Source organism: Cebus imitator, unplaced genomic scaffold, assembly GCF_001604975.1.
Source record: "Cebus imitator isolate Cc_AM_T3 unplaced genomic scaffold, Cebus_imitator-1.0 Scaffold622, whole genome shotgun sequence".
Taxonomy (NCBI): Eukaryota; Metazoa; Chordata; class Mammalia; order Primates; family Cebidae; genus Cebus; species Cebus imitator.
In genome coordinates, this window is record NW_016107937.1 from 618,798 (window position 1) to 638,503 (window position 19,706).

Genomic DNA, 19,706 nt, shown 5'->3' on the forward strand with positions numbered 1-19,706 from the left:
GCACTCCAGCCTGGGTAACAAGAGCGAAACTCCGTCTCAAAAAAAAAAAAAAAAAAAAAAAAGAATATTCCTTTATAAGAGCACATATCCAACTTTGTTATTTGTATACACCAACAACAGACAGAGAGCCAAATCATGAGAAAACTCTCATTCACAATTGCTACAAAGATAATAAGATACGTAGGAATACAACTAACAAAGGATATGAAGGACCTCTTCAAGGAGAACTACAAACCAGTGCTCAAGGAAATAAGAGAGGACACAAACAGATGGAAAAACATTCCATGCTCATGATTAGGAAGAATCAATATTGTGAAAATGGCCATATTGCCTAAAGTAATTAGGAGATTCAATGCTATCCCCATCACGCTATCATTGACCTCCTTCACAGAACTGGAGAAAACCACCTTAAACTTCATTTGGAACCAAAAGAGAGCTTGCATAGTCAAGACAATTCTAAGCAAAAGAACAAAGCTGGAGGCATCATGCTACCTAACTTCAAACTATACTACAAGGCTACAGTAATCAAAACAGCATGGTACTGGTACCAAGACAGAGATATAGATCAATGGAACAGAACAGAGGTCTCAGAAATAATGCCACACATCTACAACCATCTGATCTTTGACAAACGTGACAAAAACAAGCAATGGGAAAAGGATTCCCTGTTTAATAAATACTGTTGGGAAAACTGGCTAGCCATGTGCAGAAAGCAGAAACTGGACCCCTTCCTTACACCTAACACAAAAATTAACTCCAGATGGATTAAAGATTTAAACGTAAGACCTAATGCCATACAAACCCTACAAGAAAACCTAGGCAATAGAATTTAGGACATAGGCATAGGGAAGGACCTCATGACTAAAACACCAAAAGCATTGGCAACAAAAGCCAAAATAGACAAATGAGATCTAGTTAAACTTAAGAGCTTCTGCACAGAAAAAGAAGCAATCATTAGAGAGAATTGGCAACCAACAAAATGGGAAAAGATTTTTGCAAGCTACCCATTTGACAAAGGGCTAATATCCAGAATCTACAAAGAGCTAAAACAGATTTAAAAGAAAAAAACAAACAAACCCCTTCAAAAATGAGGAAAAGATATGAACAGACACTTTCAAATGAAACATTTATGAAGCCAATAAACATATAAAAAATGATCATCGTCACTGGTCATTAGAGAAATGCAAATCAAAACCACATTGAGATGCCGGCTTACACCAGTTAGAATCACAATCATTAAAAAATCCGGAGACAACAGATGTTAGAGAGAATGTGGAGAAATAGGAACACTTTTACACTGTTAGTGGGAGTGCAAATTAGTTCAACCATTGTCGAAGACAGTGTGGCACTTCCTCAAGGACCTAGAAAGAGAAATACCATTTGACCCAGCAATCTCATTACTGGGTATATACCCAAAGGATTATAAATCGTTGTATTATAAAGACACACACACACATATGTTCATTGCGGCACTGTTTACGATAACAAAGACTTGGAACCAACCCAAATGCCCAACAATGATAGACTGGACAAAGAAAATGTGGCACATATATACCATGGAATACTATGCAACCATAAAAAAGATGAGTTCATATCCTTTGTAGGGACATGGATAAATCTGGAAACCATCATTCTCAGCAAACTGACAGAAGAACAGAAAACCAAACAACACATGTTCTCACTCATAGGTGGATGTTGAACAATGAGAATACATGGGCACAGGGAGGAAAACATCACACACTGGGGTCTGTTGGGGGGTAGAGGAGTAGGAGAGGGAAAGGAGGGTGTGGGAAGGATGGGGAGGGGTAACATTGGGAAAAATGCCTGATGTAGGTGACCAGGGGATGGAGACAGCAAACCACAATGGCATGTGTACCTATGCAATAATTCTTCAAGATCTGCACATGTACCCCAGAACTTAAAGTACAATAAAAAAAATATATGATATCAAGATCAGATTCATATTGTTTAGGATTTTCACATAAATCCAGTGATTTCTGGGGCCTGTTTTGTCCATAGAAGTTGTATCATCTGGGGATGCAGGTTCCATAGGGTCTTTCCTAGGCTGGCTCGAGCATTTCCTTCTTTCCATCATTTGATAAGGATGTAATCCCCAGGCTGGTGCTGGTGTACTGAAAATTCTAGGGGTGGTGCCTGTGCTAAGAGTTCTTTCATAATGTTTATTAAAGAACAGGTTAGTGCTATAAGAAAAATCTGTTGTACTTAATTTTAACATCTAGTTTACAGAAAAACTGGATGATATTTCTTTAACTTTAGCCAGTATGATTACACACAGAATTTCTTTTACAATTAACATTTTAAAATTCGCTTGCACCTTCAAAACACAAATTATACAACATTTCTTGCATAAATTTCTTTTTATAACATTTTTACAACTGTCACAGACAATCTTCAACATGCCTTAATTTTCAGACTTTGTTTTACAACCTTCCTTACTAAAGGTGCATTCATATATCTTTAACTTTCTTAGCATTTCTTTTTCCTCCTCCTATGTTACCTCTCTTGTTTGACTTACTTTTTGTGTTTCTCTCTGATCCCTGTCTCTTCTAGTCTCTCTCTCGCTCATTCATTTCCTCTATTTTTCTCTCCATTGTTTCTGCTTCTGTCTCACAAGACCTTAGCAAAGTGATTTCCTACAGCTGATTGCAATTTTTCATCTAAATTTAGAAAATTAAGGGTAAATAAGGCTTGTTGTATTTCCTCAATTTCTCTTTTTGTGGCAGGGGTTAAACATCTGAGAGAATCTAGGGCTGTATTGCCTTTTAGGATAGAAAACAGGTTTTGTAATTTATCTATAAATATACCTAAAGTGGGATGGGGCCCGTTTATATCTCCCAATAATTTCTGATAGTTATTTAATGTTTGTAAATTGGTAGTATTTAATTTAATCCTTGAGGTCTTACTTACTGGAAAGTCAGTGTATATTCAAGATATTTCCAGGGAGAGGACTACTATACTTTTTCAGATGCAATGATAAAACCTCTTAAGTGTGTATTCTTTAAGACAGAATTATATAAATTTAAAAGTACTGGTTCCGCTGGGGCTGCAAGTAAAATATCATCCATAAAATGAGTAATCTTGCAATTGGGATATTTCTTTCTACAAGGGAGAAAAGCCTAATTTATAAAATACTGACACATAGTGGGACTGTTTAGCATTCCTTGAGGCAACACTTTCCAATGAAATCAACAAGCTGGCCTTTCATTATTAATAGCTGGCAATGTAAACACAAATTTTTCTCTGTCTTATTCTGCTAGAGGAAATGTATTTAAACAGTCCTGTAAGTCAATAACAGTTACAGGCCAATCTTGAGGAATCACTGTGGGGGAAGGGAGCCCCCACTGCAGAAGTCCCATAGGCTACAAATTAGCCTCAACTAGTTCATGGGCTCTCCATAAGTTCTCTCCCTTCAGAGGTTACTGTTTTACTTAAATAGGATTTGGAGAGACTTACGTTAAAGATAGGGTTGGAATAACAACTGTGGCCATTAACAGAGAAAGGTCTTACAAATTGTTAAGTTTTACTTAAATCTTAGTAGAGAATTATAATCTGGAACATCACTTGTAATCAAGGAACATATGATTTTGCTGTGGGCCACCCGAGGAGCCAGAGAGCAGCAGCACGGGTCCTGGGTTGGCAGCCATGTTACACTTGCCTAGGTGCTGCCTTTTGTCTGCGCCTCTTCCCCCTCCTGCGCCTCTTCCCCCTCCTGCTCCTCTTCCTCCTGCACCTTCCTTTCTCCACTGGGTGGCTGCCAGTAAAATATGCATAAAATGGATCTTTCTATTGGCCCAGGGTACTTCGAGCTTCCCTGCCATGGAGGCTTTTCTTCTGCTCACCGCCTGCTTGGCTGCATGGTTTCAGCCTGGAATACCATTTTCCTTATCTTTTTATAAGAATACAACTGGTTACCTTGTTGATCTTGCATTACTGGGCAGGCCAAGAGATCCCCTTCTAAAGCTGCTTGCTTAAGACAGAGTCCTATAGCTGGAGCATGTCTCTTGTCCTTTTTCCTGTTTATTGGAGGATGGGGCTCAGGCAAAACCTCCCTTTCCTCCTTGTTATTTTGGCCTCTTGATGATGTTACTGGGACCTGTTGCCCTTGTGCATGGTGCTGTTTAACATATCTCCCCACTTGTTCCCAGAGCTCTGTATCTAGTGTACTTTCTGCAGGGAACCATGGGCTTTGGGAAACAACATTTTGCAATAGATCCCTTGATTAAGCCTCTGTAACTGAGGCTTCACTGGCTTTAAGTAATTGTTTCAATACTTTTATATACTGTCTTTGTTGGCTGATAACTGTTGTCCCATGAGGAAACCCCAACCTGACAAATGCCTCTGAACTTGGATATCCCAAGCGGCCTCCAATGACTTACCAACTATGCAGTTGTGTTTTCCTTTGTTTTTGGAGGTTCTGTTGCAATCTGTTACAGCAAAACCTCAGAGGGCGCACCACTGACAAGTTTCTTCACATGGTACACCACTGTCAGGGTCTGACAGGCAGACCCCAACCCAATGATGGATGAATAAATTCACTCAGATACAGAATTCAGTGAGATAATGGGCTGGGGTGTCCGGGTCACTCACCTGAAGAAGTTAATGGTTGCCAGCCCCAACACGCTGGCCTTCCTGGACTTTATTCAGTACACATAAAATGACAAAGGCCTTGAGTCAACACCACTAGATGGTAAAGATTAAAGGCCAGACTCTGAAGCCTAAAGCAAACACTATTTGTGGGTAATAAACTTCTGCCGACCCTGCGTAGGGGCAGACATGCATGCTTGGATGATCAAAGGTTTGTTAATGGAGGTGGGGATAAACAGACTTACCTGGGAAAGTCTCTTTTCAATTCCTAGTATGTACTCTATGTTCTAATGCTCTAGGATAAGAATTGACTGCCTTTGGCCCATTCTTTCATTTGAAGCTATGTAAATTGCCAGACCTTCCAAGAGGGTTTTGTGACTATTCCCTATTACTATCTCTAATATGTTTTCCTTAATATTTTTGCCACTATCCTGACTTAACTACCACAATAATCATATAAAATTAAACATTCATCAATTTTAAGAAGTCCTTTTCATCAAAATTAACAGTGTCCAAGGGGCAACCCTTATAATAGGAGAGAACATTTTATTACACAGGCTTTATCAAATATATATATGCATCTGACAGAGGACTCATATGCAAAATGTGAAAGTAATTCTTATAAATCAGTAAATAATTGATATGAAAATCAGTGTAAAAGTATAGAAAATACATGAATAAACACTATTTAAGAGAAAATATATAAATGCCCATTGCACATATGAAAAGATTCTCAATGTATTCAGCATCAAATGCAAATCGAAACAGCAGTGATATCCACACCACCTAGAATGACTAAGTCCTGACAAGAGTAGTGAGAATCATAGCTATTACATCCTTCTCTTTGGAATGCACGTTGCTATAACACCACTAGAGGGTAAACTCTGTAAACTCATTTGGAAGTATTTACTAATGCTGAATATGTATATATTATGATATAGCAATCCCAGTCTAAGAAATATACCCAAATGGGACTACAGGTTTATCTTCATTGAAACATGCAGTAGAATGTTCATATTATCACTATTCATAAAACCTCCAGAATAATGAATAACTAATTTGTGGTATGTATATAATGTTCAATTGAGAATAGAAATGAGAATGAGCAATGTAGAGCTAGTTGTGACAATTTATTGAATGAAAGAGCCTAGGCATTAAAAAATAACATGCATAGGATTTTAATCATATAATGTAACAATAGCTGTATGGTATGTTGTTAGAAGTCGGAATAGTAGCTGTACATTTTCTGTGTGTGTTGGGGAAAGTTCATGGAGGAAAAGAGATGAAGGATTCGTATAAGGTTCCTGATAATGTTTTATTTTGTTTTTATTGTTGCTGTTTAATTTTGATTCTAGTTACATAGGTTAAGTTTGCAAAACTTAAGTTAAAAATTAAGTTTGTAAAAGTTTATTTATGATTTGTGCATTTGTTTATATGAATACTCTACTTCTATAATAAATCTAAAACACCACAAAATACCAAAAAAAAAAAAAAAACAGCTACACATTACTATCTCTTGTAAATTTTTGAAACAATGCAATAGGCAGTGTTTAAGTACTTCATTGTATCCTTAGCCACAAAGCCATAAAAATTCACTATAGGACTATTAAGAGTTACGAGAAAAAAAATTATGTCCTACAGAAACAAGTTTAGATTTCCCATCTCTGTGTTGCAGTAGAGAAAATTCAACCAAGAAAAGTGGTGGAAAGGTAACTAACCTAACTCTACTTGTTTGCAAATACAAACGTATTCTATAATTAGCAGACATCCCACTGGCTTTGCTTGAAGCTTCCAAATGCGTTAGGCATAATTAACAAATTATGTCCCTTCTCCTCAGGGAAAGTCTCAAAGGAAAGAAACCCATAAATTTTTCTTACTGGGATACTTTAGGAACACATAGAAAGCACAGAAAGATTCCTTACTAGAGGTTAGCAGATTACACCTGTTCTTGTGACTGTACCACAGAGTTCCAGTTACTCTTCATGGTTCTGTATTCCTTTATCTTTAATTTCTAACAACTAATCTAGATGATTTAGCCGCAGCCTTAATAATCTGCTTTTAAGTGAAGTTTCTGAGCTCGTACAATGTTGCAACCATCTTCAGTATAATCTTTGGTGAAAGCTAGGTAATTACTTCCCTGTAGTTAGATAATATTTCTCTGAAAAGAAAAAAAACAAAAAGCAAGAACTCAAGTTCTGAAAAGGAAGTTCGTGTTGTTAACAAGCTCCCTCTTTGGTTCCTACGATTTTTATGATGATTTTCAACCAAGATGTCAAACGTGATCTTGTGACTTGTAGTTAATTGGCTTTGTTTCAGAATTTTAACCTCAAATAGTAGATTTCCATAGTGCTTTCCAGTTACCTCTTATGTCAGTATGTTTTATGATTCTTGTATTTTCCGTTTCAAAGTTGTCATGCATAGTTCATGTGTTTTCCAAATTTACCAATATTATTGAAGGAAACAATGTCATTCGCAAAACATTGCTTTTAGTTAGAGATAAAACCAAAGCAAAATACTAAAGCATCTATTTTACTACATAGTGCCTCCATCACATTGTAATATCCGATTTTCAAGAGAATAGATCATCCCCTCTACCTATAAGGCTTAGAAGAGTCTTTGAAATGCCATAAAATTGTTCCTTGCATAATCAAATGCACATCTAATGGAGAAAAAAAACTAAGATGAATACTTGCACAAACATTTATTTTAATAATAGTCTGACAGGTGTGGAGTGATATCTTACTGTAATTTGCATTTGCATAATAATTAATGATGTAGAACTTTTTTTCACATACTTCCATGCCATTTGTAAGTCTTTCTTTTTCTTTCCTTTTTTTTTTTTTTTTTTTTTTTTTTTTTTTTTTTTTTTTTTTTTTTTTTTTTNGAAATATTCTTTTGCTCAAGATTGCCTGAGCTATACAGGAATTTTTTTATGTAGTTCTATATAAATTTTGGAATTTTTTTGTTATTTCTATAAAAAATGACACTACAATTTTGATAGGAATCATATTAATTCTGTAGATCACTTTGGGGAGTATTAACACTAACAATATTGATTCTTCTGGCTCATGGATACAGAATATGTTTATTTTGTCCATCTTTAAATTGGTTTGCTTATCTTTGGTTGTTGAATTATAAGAGTCCTTTATATATTCTATATACTAGACTCTTACTAGATATATGATGGAATTTTTTAAAGTTATGGGTGTGTATTTTTATTCTTTCATAATGCCCTTTGCTACAAACAAGTTTGTTTCTTTTTAAAATTTTGATAAAGTTCAATTTATCAACATTTTTTACTTTTGCAGCTTGTACTTTTGGTATTGGATCTAAGAAAACTCTCAGAAACTCAGCTGTTTATTTGCCTATTTTGTTATTTCTACTGTTGTTTTTTTACTTCTCTGTATGGCTTCTAGGTGGTGTCTGGTTGGTCCTCTTATTTTATCCTAAAGCACTTTTTATATTGTTGATTGTAGGACATATTTGCTAGTGACAAACTCCTTCAACTTTTGTTTGTATCTTTATTTTGCCTTCAATTCTGAAGAATAGCTTTGCCAGATATACAATTCTTACTGGATATATCTTTCTCAGCACTTTAACATACGATTCTACTCCCTTCAGTCTTCATAGTTTCTTATGAACAACTACCTATTAATATTATTAAGAATACCTTTTACATGATAAGCCACCTCGTTCTCACTACCAATAAGATACAAAGTGCTTTAACACTTTGATTGTAGTATGTTGCATTGTCAATCCTCTATTGGGTTTATTATGCTTCTTTGGGTGTGTATATTCATACCTTTCATCAAATTTGTGAAAAACTTTTGTCATTATTTCCCCAGGTGTTCTTTCTTTCTCTTGCTCTCTCTTCTTTCCTTCCAGAACTCTCATTATTCTTATGCTGATAAGTCAGTTAAAGTTCTAGTATAGTAACTCCAGTTTCTGGGCTTCCTCAAGACAGTTTCTATCAATTTATTTTTTATCCTTTTCTGAATAAAACATATTTTCTTGTGTCTTGGCATGCTTTTTTTTTTTTTTTTTTTTTTTTTTTTTTTTTTTTTTTTCATTTAAACTTTAACTTTTTGAGTATTTTAATAAGGTTTCCTCTGAAATCATATATTATTTCCTCCATAGGGTTTGCTTTGTTGTTGCGGACTGTAGTTTTAATTTTTTTCTAAATTGTTCCTCTAAATTAATTTTTAATAAATTTAATTTTCTAATTGTTTTCTTAAAATTCTTTGTTATGTATGTTTATTAAAGTCTATTCTGTCAATTTGTCTGCCAGTGATTTTTCAGAGGTATCACCAAATTTCTAGAGGAAAAAGTTTTAACAAAAGAAAGAAAATAAACTTCTCATATTTTTTAACACTGACTGTTTTGGGATAGGCCTTAATCTCTTAGTGAAGCCATTTGATAACTTGCCTTAGTCTTCACTTCCAGCTTGTGTGGAGGCTAAAGTTCAGCCAGAGTTGAAATCTGAGGGTTTTATCAGATCTTTTGTGAGCAATTTTATAGACCTAGATGTGTTTAGCTCTCAAAATTCTCTGAAGCCTTTTGAAGCTTTTATTCACCCATTTATCTCCTTGCTTAGCCTCTTCTTTCTAGGCCTTTTTGGCCTTTATGCTGCTTGACTTGTTTGTTATTCCCTTTCCCCGTGCAACTTCAGTTAGAATATTTGCCTTTGAATACTTTCAACAAAGTCCTCTCAGGAGACTACTAAAGCTCCAATCTCTGAGTGGATCCTTCATGGGACCGCTGGACAGTTCAAAACACAACTACAATTCCTGGAGAACAAGGCTTATTTTGCCCCCTCTGTCACCAGGCAGCCACACCATGATGTGGGTCACCATCTTCATGGTTGCCGCAGTGCTGGGGAATGGGCCTTGTAGGCAGATGAGTTGAAACATAACAACACTTTCTACTAAACTCTAGCTTCTAGTATTCTTAAAAATGTAGATTCTGATAGTTTTATCTTAATTTTTTTCCTTTAATAGAGATATACAGTTTTAGAGTTTCCTACTGTACCAAAAAGTGATGTCTATCTATGACAGGTATTATGTAGATAATAATATCTATGTCATACAACATTGTCAACTCAAATGTATTACAGAGAGTGATACATATAATTGAGGAAACAGAAAATAAAAATTAGAGTATTTTTAGTAAAAGGCAAAAGATTTATATCATCTGAAGGGAAACCAGAGTATATAAGTGTATTTTTAAATAGTAATTACAATAAGTGGATTCTACAAATTTTCTAAGTGGTCGACATTTAACATAATCTGAATAGTGAATATCTGTTGTTTGGGTTATGCAGGTTAAACGAAACAAAAATCTGCTTTCTCCCTCTTTTTCTCTCTTTTTCTTTCAGCTTTTTCTCTTTTTATCTTTCATTCTTTCTCTCTCTCTCTTTCTGTCCCTCTCTCTCTCTCTCTCTCTCTCTCTGTGTCTATTCGTCTACCTAGGATTTCTTCAGTAGGCTTTCATAATATTAATCATATTAATAATGATAATATCTCTCTTAATGACATTAATCTTTTTTTTTAATAATATCAAGCCTTTATTTCTTTAAATATCTTGAAATTATTTCCTCTGTCATTGCCATGTTTCTTTATTGCTTGTGTTTCCCAAAAGCAGGAAGTAATATCTAAAGTATTGTTTAAATTCAGGATAAAAACCTTTGCTACAAATACTTAACTTTCTTTGCAACCCTTATTTTATATTGTCAAGTTGGTTCATTATTACTGTTGCTAAGTTAAATCTTGGGTTCAGGTTCTGGTGGTTAGAATGCTTTAAAGTTATGGCATTCATTTTGCAACTAACAAGTACTGTATGTGAAACAAATTGTTGGCATAGTATGAATACCATGTTTCTAATATATTTTTCTCCATTGAAAGTAAACTTATTTGGTGGTGTTTACACTATTTTTTAAGTTACTTTTTGACCTTATCTCATATCCCTCTATTTTAATGCACTGTGTTAAAATATTCTTAAGGACAATTAAGTAATTGTGTACTGTGTGTGATGATATTATGAAGTTACAGAAAAAAAATGTTATTTACTCAACCTTCAAGATGGTTGAGTAAATAACCAAGATATAATTTTTTAAAATTTATTCCCAGTATACGTTCCCTGAGTTACCTGAATGCACAAACACAAACTGACAGTAGTGAATGAATTCATTCTAATGGAAATCACGGACATCCCTGAGCTGCAGGCTCCATTATTTGGGTTCTTCCTCATTGTATACATGTTGTCAGTGGTGGGTAACTTGGGCTTGATCATCCTCACAAAGATAGATTCCAGGCTGCAAACACCCATGTACTTTTTCTTAAGGCATCTGGCTTTCACTGATTTTGGTTATTCAACAGCAGTGGGACCCAAAATGCTAGTAAACTTTGTTGTAGCTCAACATATAATCTCCCATAATTGGTGTGCTACCCAACTCACTTTCTTCAGTATATTTATCAGTAGTGAAATTTTTATTCTTTCAGCAATGGCCTATGACTGCTATGTGGCCATCTGTAACCCTCTGCTCTATATGATCATCATGTCACAAAGGGCATGTCAAGTGCTAGTGACAATACCTTATCTCTACAGTATTTTTTTGACTTTGCTGACCATCACAAAAATGTTTACCTCATCACTTTGTGGCTCTAACATCATCAAGCATTTCTACTGTGATAGTCTGCCATTGATATCTTTGCTCTGCTCAGGCACACAAGAAATTAAATTGCTAATTTTAGTCTTTTCAACTTTTAATTTGATTTAATCTCTTCTGATAGTCCTTGTGTCGTACATTCTGATACTTGTAGCTATCCTCAGGATGAATTCTGCAGAAGGCGGGTACAAGGCCTTCTCCACCTGTGGATTACACCTCACAGTGATAACTGTATTTTAGGCACCCTCTTCTTTATGTATGTTCACCCCAAATCCAGGCATTCACTTGATATCGATAAAATTGCCTCTTTATTTTATACTTTGATAATACCCATGTTGAATCCCATGATCTACAGTTTGAGGAACAAAGAGGTAAAAAATGCTCTACATAAAACCTGGAAAATGTGTGTAAATCATTTATTTAAAATTCACTGTATGTTATAACAAGTTATGCAATAACAAATATATGCACTAACTAATATTGCTTTACATTTGTACTGTTGCCTCCATGTGATGAGCAAGAATCAGTGTGTGATAAGCACAGAAATAGATAATTTTGTTAATTACCTTTAAATAAAAATCTGTCACTAATAAATGACTAATTCCTGCTCATATTTTAACTATTAATCAATATTCAGTTTTATGTTAAGCATAGGTGCCTTTCCTATGTGTTCTCACATAGAAACTGTCTTCATATCTTTTCCATTAACTTTTTAAAATTAAAGTTAGGGACGGTATATTTTATCAGTACTTTATCTGGAGTGCCTAGTACACTGAAAGGTACACGTATAAATAGATTCATATGATCAGTAAACATATATTGTTAAGTTAACCAACTTTTCTGTCTTTACAAAGCTTATGGAAAATGGGTGGAATGACAAGTGAGTTATTTTGCATGAGTGATGGTATTGAGTAAAATGAATATATTAGATTGCTGCAAAAGTAATTGTGATTTTTGCCATTAATGTAAATAAAGCAAGTAGCCAGGAAAATAATTAATTTTTTAATTGAGATTTTCAAGGGATTCATCTAAGGAGATAATATTTAAACAAGCACTTGAAGAACTGATTAAGTAGACCGTATGAATATTTACAGGAAGGCTATTCTGGGCTGAGAGAACTATCAGTTTTACAGTTTTGAAATAGTAATGATACCACTTTTGTCTGAAAAGCAACAGTCAAAGGTGACTGGCCCATAAAACAAAATTAAGAAAAAGAAGATACATTGAAGATTTGTAACATAGAACTCATCAAGTAAAAGTACATAGGCCTTTGTAAATCTTGCATTTTATCTTGATAAATAAGCCACCGTATGATTTTTGAGCTAATGAGTGATCTGATCTATATCTGGATAATGGATAGCTATGACTCCTGCACAAGTTAGAGATGGCAGAATACTAAGAATGGAAAATCGAAAGTCCTGAGGAGGGTTAATTACGATACACTCAGAAGTGAACAGAGGCATCAACCAGCCTGGTACACTCAGAAGTGAACAGGAGCATCAACCAGCGTGCTACACTCAGAAGTGAACAGAGGCATCAACCAGTGTGATATACTCAGAAGTGAACAGGGGCATCAATCAGTGTGGGAATGTTCAGGGGATAAGAAGTTTCAGAACCTTGAATTAAAAAAAAAAAATCTGTGATACACTCGAAGTGAACAGAGGCATCAACCAGCGTGGGAATGTTCAGGGGATAAGAAGTTTCAGAACCTTGAATTAAAAAATAATAAAATTCTTCATATGGTTGTGAATATAAGAGGCTTAAAGGTGAATATTAATGATTAAGAAAAAAGAATGGGAAAAATATTTACAGAGTGCACTTAAGTATTTCCTGAATATGCTCTTCTGCTACCAAATAATTTGGAGTAATTGAGAAGAGATTTTAACTTCCCATTTAAACAAGCAAAAAAATATAAAAGACAAAATATATGAAACAGTAGCTTTTACAACACAGATGTCAGGCAACTAAAGACAGATTCCCCTGAGAAAAAGAAAACAAAGCAGTTGAGTCCTGTGGTATCTTTCCTTTTCTGTCTTATGAGAGTAACCAGACTGGACTGCATGAAGGGCAAACCCAAGTGAAGCCCAGAATTCCTGAGTTTAAGAAATAGTTGAGAGTCTGCTGAGATGAAGATAGCCAGCGTTTGCAGGACAGAGCACCAAAGACATCTGCACAATGGAAATCTATCTCTGCAGAGAATCACTCTCAATTATTCAAGAGATGACTGATCAGAACAGGCAAATGGAAACCACACATGAGCAGCATCTAGCACTCAAGTGAGGTAGGAATTATAATGATTTGTTGCATACAGACTAGAAAAACTCAGAACTCCTGGGGCTATATGTACAGTATTCAAGATCTTACTCCAGTATAAGAAAATATTCAGCCTTAGATCAAGCACTGATCTGGACTCACCTGATAAATAATAAAAGTAATATCTTAAAGAATTAAATTGTTTTCAACTAATTGTATCCCAAAACAAAGCATAATAGTGTTCATAAAATACAAAATTATCCAGCAAACACAAAGGCAAAATTGATACTTTGTGGAATACATTTCATAATTTTCAGGGATACAAAGAATCAGGAAATCATCATTCATAATGAATAGAATAACCAATCAATTGAAACTAACAAAGAACTGGCACAGATGTTAGAATTATCAAACAAGGGCACGAAAAGTTTTATGAGTACATGTTGTATTTTCAAAAAGGTAAGTAGGAACACAGAGGACACTAAAAAAATACATTGAATTTCCACAGAGAAATGTACAATGTAAAAGATGAAAAGTACATGGGATTGTAATCATAACAGATTAGATGTTGTAGAAGAAAAAATTAAGCAAACCTGTAGGCAAACCAATAGAAAATATACTAAATGAAAAATAAAACAGAGAATCAAAATATTTTTGTAAAAAACATGAAACAATAAGCTGAACAATGTGATTCCTCATATCAACAGAATGAAAACACATACATGAATTTCTCAATGCAGAAACATTATTTGACAAAATAAAATATAAATTTATAGTGTAAAATAAAAGTGAACTCTCAGCAATCTGGAAAACAGAATGAACATCCTGAGAAACAGATAAAGGATATATACAATAAAACCTACAGCAAACATCATATTTAACCATGAAATGACAAATATATTCCTCCTAATATTTGAAAAAAGGCAAAGTTGTTTGTTCCTGCCACACCCATTTTACACTATAATGGAGATCCCAGACTATGCAGTAAGGCAAGAAAAATAAATTTAAAAAACCGGATTTGAAACAAACAAACAAGTATAATTGTATCTATTTGCAAATGACAGGATTGTTTATGTAGAAAAAGAATCTGCAAAAGCTACTAGAGATATTATGTACAGAAATGTAACTGTATGTAAAAGCAACTTACTAAATTCCATTGTATTTCTGTATATAAACTATAAACATTGGAAGTTAAAATGAAAATAAAATGTACTAAAATGTAACAAAAATGTGAAGTACTTAAATATAAAATTAACAAGAAATGTACAACATCTTCATGTCGAAAAGTGTTAAACTGAGGTAAAATAAATCAGAAGAAATACACAAGCTAATTCTCAAATATAAATGGAAAGACAAAGAAACTAGAATACCTCAAATAATTTTTAAAAAAAAGAAAAAGAAAAAAAGAAGTTAGGAAACTCACATTTTACCCTTTTGATTCTTCTTATTTATTGATAACACAGAATAAGGCCAAGTGGGAGCTGATGATTCAAAATACAATAAACACTTAGCAAAGGTAAAATCGTCACAGAAATATGAATCAAAAACTTCTAAAGAGATTGGGCAAATTGATGTTTATTGTCTGCATGTCCAATTCCATAAATTGTATATATATATATATATATATATATATATATATGTATATACACATATATGTATATATACCCACAGCAGGGTTATAGAGAGGTTTTCAGTACACAATGATATTTTATTGTCAGTATCATAGTCTGAAGTTATTTATTCTGTGTGCTTATTGTCATTATGTTTTGTTAATAATATTATAATGACAATGGTTATCACTATTGCTGTTAGAAGTAATTTTATGGCATTAACTACACATCCCTCGTGAATGACTCTCATATATACTTAAATTTGAACAATATTCATTTCATATACATTTTAAAATTTATTTGTACAATCACTTTTATAATTGTATTTTCTTTTGTAGGAATAAATTTGTAAAAACTATTTTCTTTCTGTTTATGGAATTTTGTTAGCAAATTTTGTATGTCTGACTTGCCACCTATAAATTTGAAACTATACATTTACTTGACTATTTCTCCAAAAGTCTTATGAACTTTAAGTATCAAGAGTCTTTCCTTTGATCTTAATAGTAGAGTTCCAATATACAGAAAAATATGCTTCATTAAAATCAATTACTACTAATGTAAATATTTTCTCAAATTTTTGCTAATTGTAAAAGTTAATATTATATAATGAAAGAAAACTATGAAATCATAGAATGAATAATTACAGAAGTGAGTCAATGCATAATTTTTAACTTACATAGTCTGATTTTAAATATTTAATATATTCCATTAAATTTTGTAAAGGACAAATTTGCAGAATTTTAATTATCTTATTTGCAATTTTTTATTTTAAATCTTTAATGATAGAAAAAATATTCAAAAAAAGATGAAATGTGTATTTAATTTTAAATACTACAAAATGACTATATTATTCTATGCATATAACTAAAATTTTAAAATCTTAAACTGAAATATTATGAGGCTTTTGCTATAATTTCAGAAGTATTCATAGGGTCAGCCACCCTCCCTCTTCAGAGTATAAGCACAGAGAAGGAGATGAAATAAAAATGCTTTTGAAAAATCTGGAGAGAAAACAAGATTTTCAGTGTACTTGTATGAGGGAGCCTACCACTGTTTACATATTTAAAATATAAGTCAATGAAGGCACACTTCAGTTATTTAATCATATGTGTTTTCTTGGAAATTCAGGGACTAATTATTTTTTCCTAGAAAGTATCATATTTTATACCCTTAAGTGCAAGTATTATTAAAATTTTGTGATCCCAAATAACAAAAGAATAGATGTAATACTGTACTACGTATTGATTGTTGCATGAATAACCTAGAATATCAGTATAGCTAAGTGATAGGCTGTTGTTTTTGTGTTGCAGATATGTGAATTAAAGTTTCCCTTACTGGCTGCCTCCTAAAATGAAACAAAAGTGTATAGAATTAGAGTATCTGTAAAATCTTGAGAAGCTTTGGCATTCATGGAATTCTTGGAAGTGAGGACTGAAATGTTGTGGAATTAATAGTGACTTGAAATTAACAGAGGAAATGTTTCATTTCTATGGCCCTTTTCACTGCCTCCTTTACATCCTTGTTTCTTAGGCTGTATATCAATGGATTTAACACGGGAATCACTAGCGTATAGAACACAGAAACCACTTTCTCCTGTTCCACAGAATACTGGGAGCTTGGCTGAATGTAGCTAAAGCTTAAGGTACCATAGAATATGGTCACGGCAGTCAGGTGAGAGGCACAGGTGGAGAAGGCTTTCTGCTTGCCTGATGCTGAGCGGATCCTCAGGATAGCAAAAGCAATGAAGATGTAGGAAATGATCACAATTAAGAAGGTGACCATGGCAATGACTCCGGAGAAGGTTAACAGCAACAACTCATTCATGGAGGTGTCAGAACATGACAGCTTTAGCAGTGGAGGGACATCACAGAAGAAATGATCAACTTTGGACCCACAAAAGTACAGTCTCTCTAAGCCGACTGTGTGTGTCAGTGAATTAATCATTCCCCCTATGAATGATCCAGTAACCAGCACCACACACTTTCTCTTAGACATGGCTACAGTATAAAGCAAGGGACTCACAATGGCCACATAGCGGTCATAGGCCATCCATCACCAACAGCAAGAAGCCTTCGGTAGTAATGAACAGCCCGAAAAACAAGTGCTGTCCTATGCAGGCAGAGAAGGAAATGGTTTTCCTCACAACCAAGAAGTTGATCAGTGTTCTGGGTGCAATAACTGATGAATAACAGGTATCCACAAACGAAAGCCAGCTGAGGAAAAAGTACATGGGTGTGTGAAGCTTTGGGGTGATTTGGATTAAGAAGATAATGCCCAGATTCCCCACCAAGGTAATGGCATAAATCACCAGGAACAACACGAAAAGTGCAACTTTGAGTTCAGCATGACTTGTCAATCCCAAGAGAATAAACCCAGTCACAACTGTAATATTCTCTTCAGCCATTTGTGAATTTCTTCTCTTAAAATCTGAGGTGAAAAAGATAGGGCATTAGAATGGATACCGGAGAATTTGGCATTTAGTAACATCATAGAGAAGCATTTATAGACTTGTATTTTTGGATAAATACACACTGTCCTTGGATAAATAAACATTATTTCCTTCTACGTAAATCTCCTAATTTAAAATATTAAGATCATCACCATATTGTCTTTAAAATTGTTTAAATGTTAGTTATGATTCAGTTTCATAAGAAAATATGTGAGAAATATTTTCAGTCTTTTTCTAAATGCCAGTGTCTATAGAAAGCTGATACCCCCATAAGGGACACTGACGTTGACTGAAAGGAAGTTTTAAAATAAACTTTAAGCCTTCTTTTAAATATTTATTTTGAATATAAAAGGAGCAAATGACAAAAAGATCTAATATCTGCTGTATCGTTAATTGTGTAGTTGAATGAATGTATTATGATATAACCAGGGAATTGGCAAAGGCTGCGAGGCAGGGGTCTGGCCCCCAAAGATGATGATGAGATACTCTAAAGTGCAGAAATCTCAGGCCTTTTCTGAAGTCTCCTCATGAACATCGTGGAGAGAGAGACAGTGGAATCACTCAGGCCTGAGACTCAGAGAATGAATATCAATGTCTCGCTTAAATACGGCAGTTAGAAGTTTTCATAGGTTACCTGATGCTGTAAATAAATCAATTGTATTATTATTTTGTATGTATTTTTAAAATATAAATGTTTGTATAAGTAATAAGTATACTATATTATGTATTTTATTTCCTGTATGTGTATGTATGTATACTATGTATATATACAAATATAAAAGATAAAACATACATACATACATACATATGTATACTATGTATACATACTAATATAAAAGATAAAATTTTAAATGTGGATAAGCCTACAATCAGCTAATTGTCTGAAATATGCTTTCATGTCATTTATATAATAAGTATATATGACCATTATGATTTTATAAATTCAATTTTCATTGTAAAGTTTAGTTACTTATACTTTTAATTTAAATATGTTATATATTTGTAAGAATCAACATGCCCTTAACAGAATGAAAAATAGAGTTCTCTCTCCTGCTACATTCTATATTTAGTTAAGAGCATATAGGTTGGGCGCGGCGGCTCACGCCCGTAATTCTAGCACTTTGGGAGGCCAAGGTTGGCGGATCACCTGAGTTCAGGAGTTCAAGACTAGCCTGACCAACATAGAGAAACCCTGTCTCTACTAAAAATACAAAATTAGCTGGGCATGGTGGCACATGCCTGTAATCCTAAGTACTCGAAAGGCTGAGGCTGTGGAATTGCTTGAACCAGGGAGGCAGAGGTTGCAGTAAGCTGAGATTATGCCATTGCACTCCAGCCTGGCCAATAAGAGCAAAACTCTGTCTCAAAAAAAAAAGCATATGTATTTTTAGAAACACAGATAAAAACAATTATAAAACATAGATTATTCACTTCAATTAATTCATTTTAGTTAATGTATTTCAATTGCTATAAAAGTAGGTGGTTAACATTAGTCTGACATATAATTAAAATATAAAATATGTTGCTGTGACTTTGACAATTTGAAAAATTTATTTGTCTCCTCCTTGGTATAATCACACCTACATCACATGATTTTGTAAAAAAGAAAATAAGAAATAATGCAAGCAAAATGCCAAGTGCTGCTTTAGGTGTAGAATAGGTACAAAAATTATACATATATAAGAAGAACGGTATATAGTTAAGAAGATAGATAAGCAATATATTGACAGACAATTGTTATGTGAATTTATTTTTAGGAGGGGACAGGGTATGGGTAAGTATAAATCATACAAAAAGTATTTTAGCCAACCAATTACATTTTCTCAATTTCAAATATCTAGCTCATTTTATCTAAAATGACCATTACCTGAAAGCATAAATGGGTGTTTATAATTTTCTTTATTAATTATTAGTCTGTAAATGTTTATCATTTTTCATATACATCTTTGAAACTATTTTCCGAGTGGATCCAAGATGGCCGTTTAGGAACAGCTCACGTTTGCAGCTCCCAGTGAAAGCGCAGAGGGTGAGTGGACGCCGTGTTTTTATTGCCCACAGACTAGGAAATTCCCGGGCAGAGGTGCTCCACGGTCACAAGCGCGGCTGTTTTGGCCAGCGCGGCTGT

General features: G+C 34.0%; 1 protein-coding gene and 1 pseudogene across 1 annotated transcript; one reads left to right on the forward strand and one right to left on the reverse strand.

Annotated features, from left to right (window-relative positions):
• Window positions 1–10,753: 10,753 nt before the first annotated feature.
• LOC108295132 lies at window positions 10,754–11,712 on the forward strand (annotated as a pseudogene).
• Window positions 11,713–16,596: 4,884 nt separating this feature from the next.
• On the reverse strand, window positions 16,597–17,536 carry LOC108295185 (olfactory receptor 1052-like). The gene is given in 2 exon segments (XM_017517225.1): window positions 16,597–17,181; window positions 17,183–17,536. Coding segments are annotated over 2 exon segments (939 nt in total).
• Between the last annotated feature and the right edge of the window lie 2,170 nt (window positions 17,537–19,706).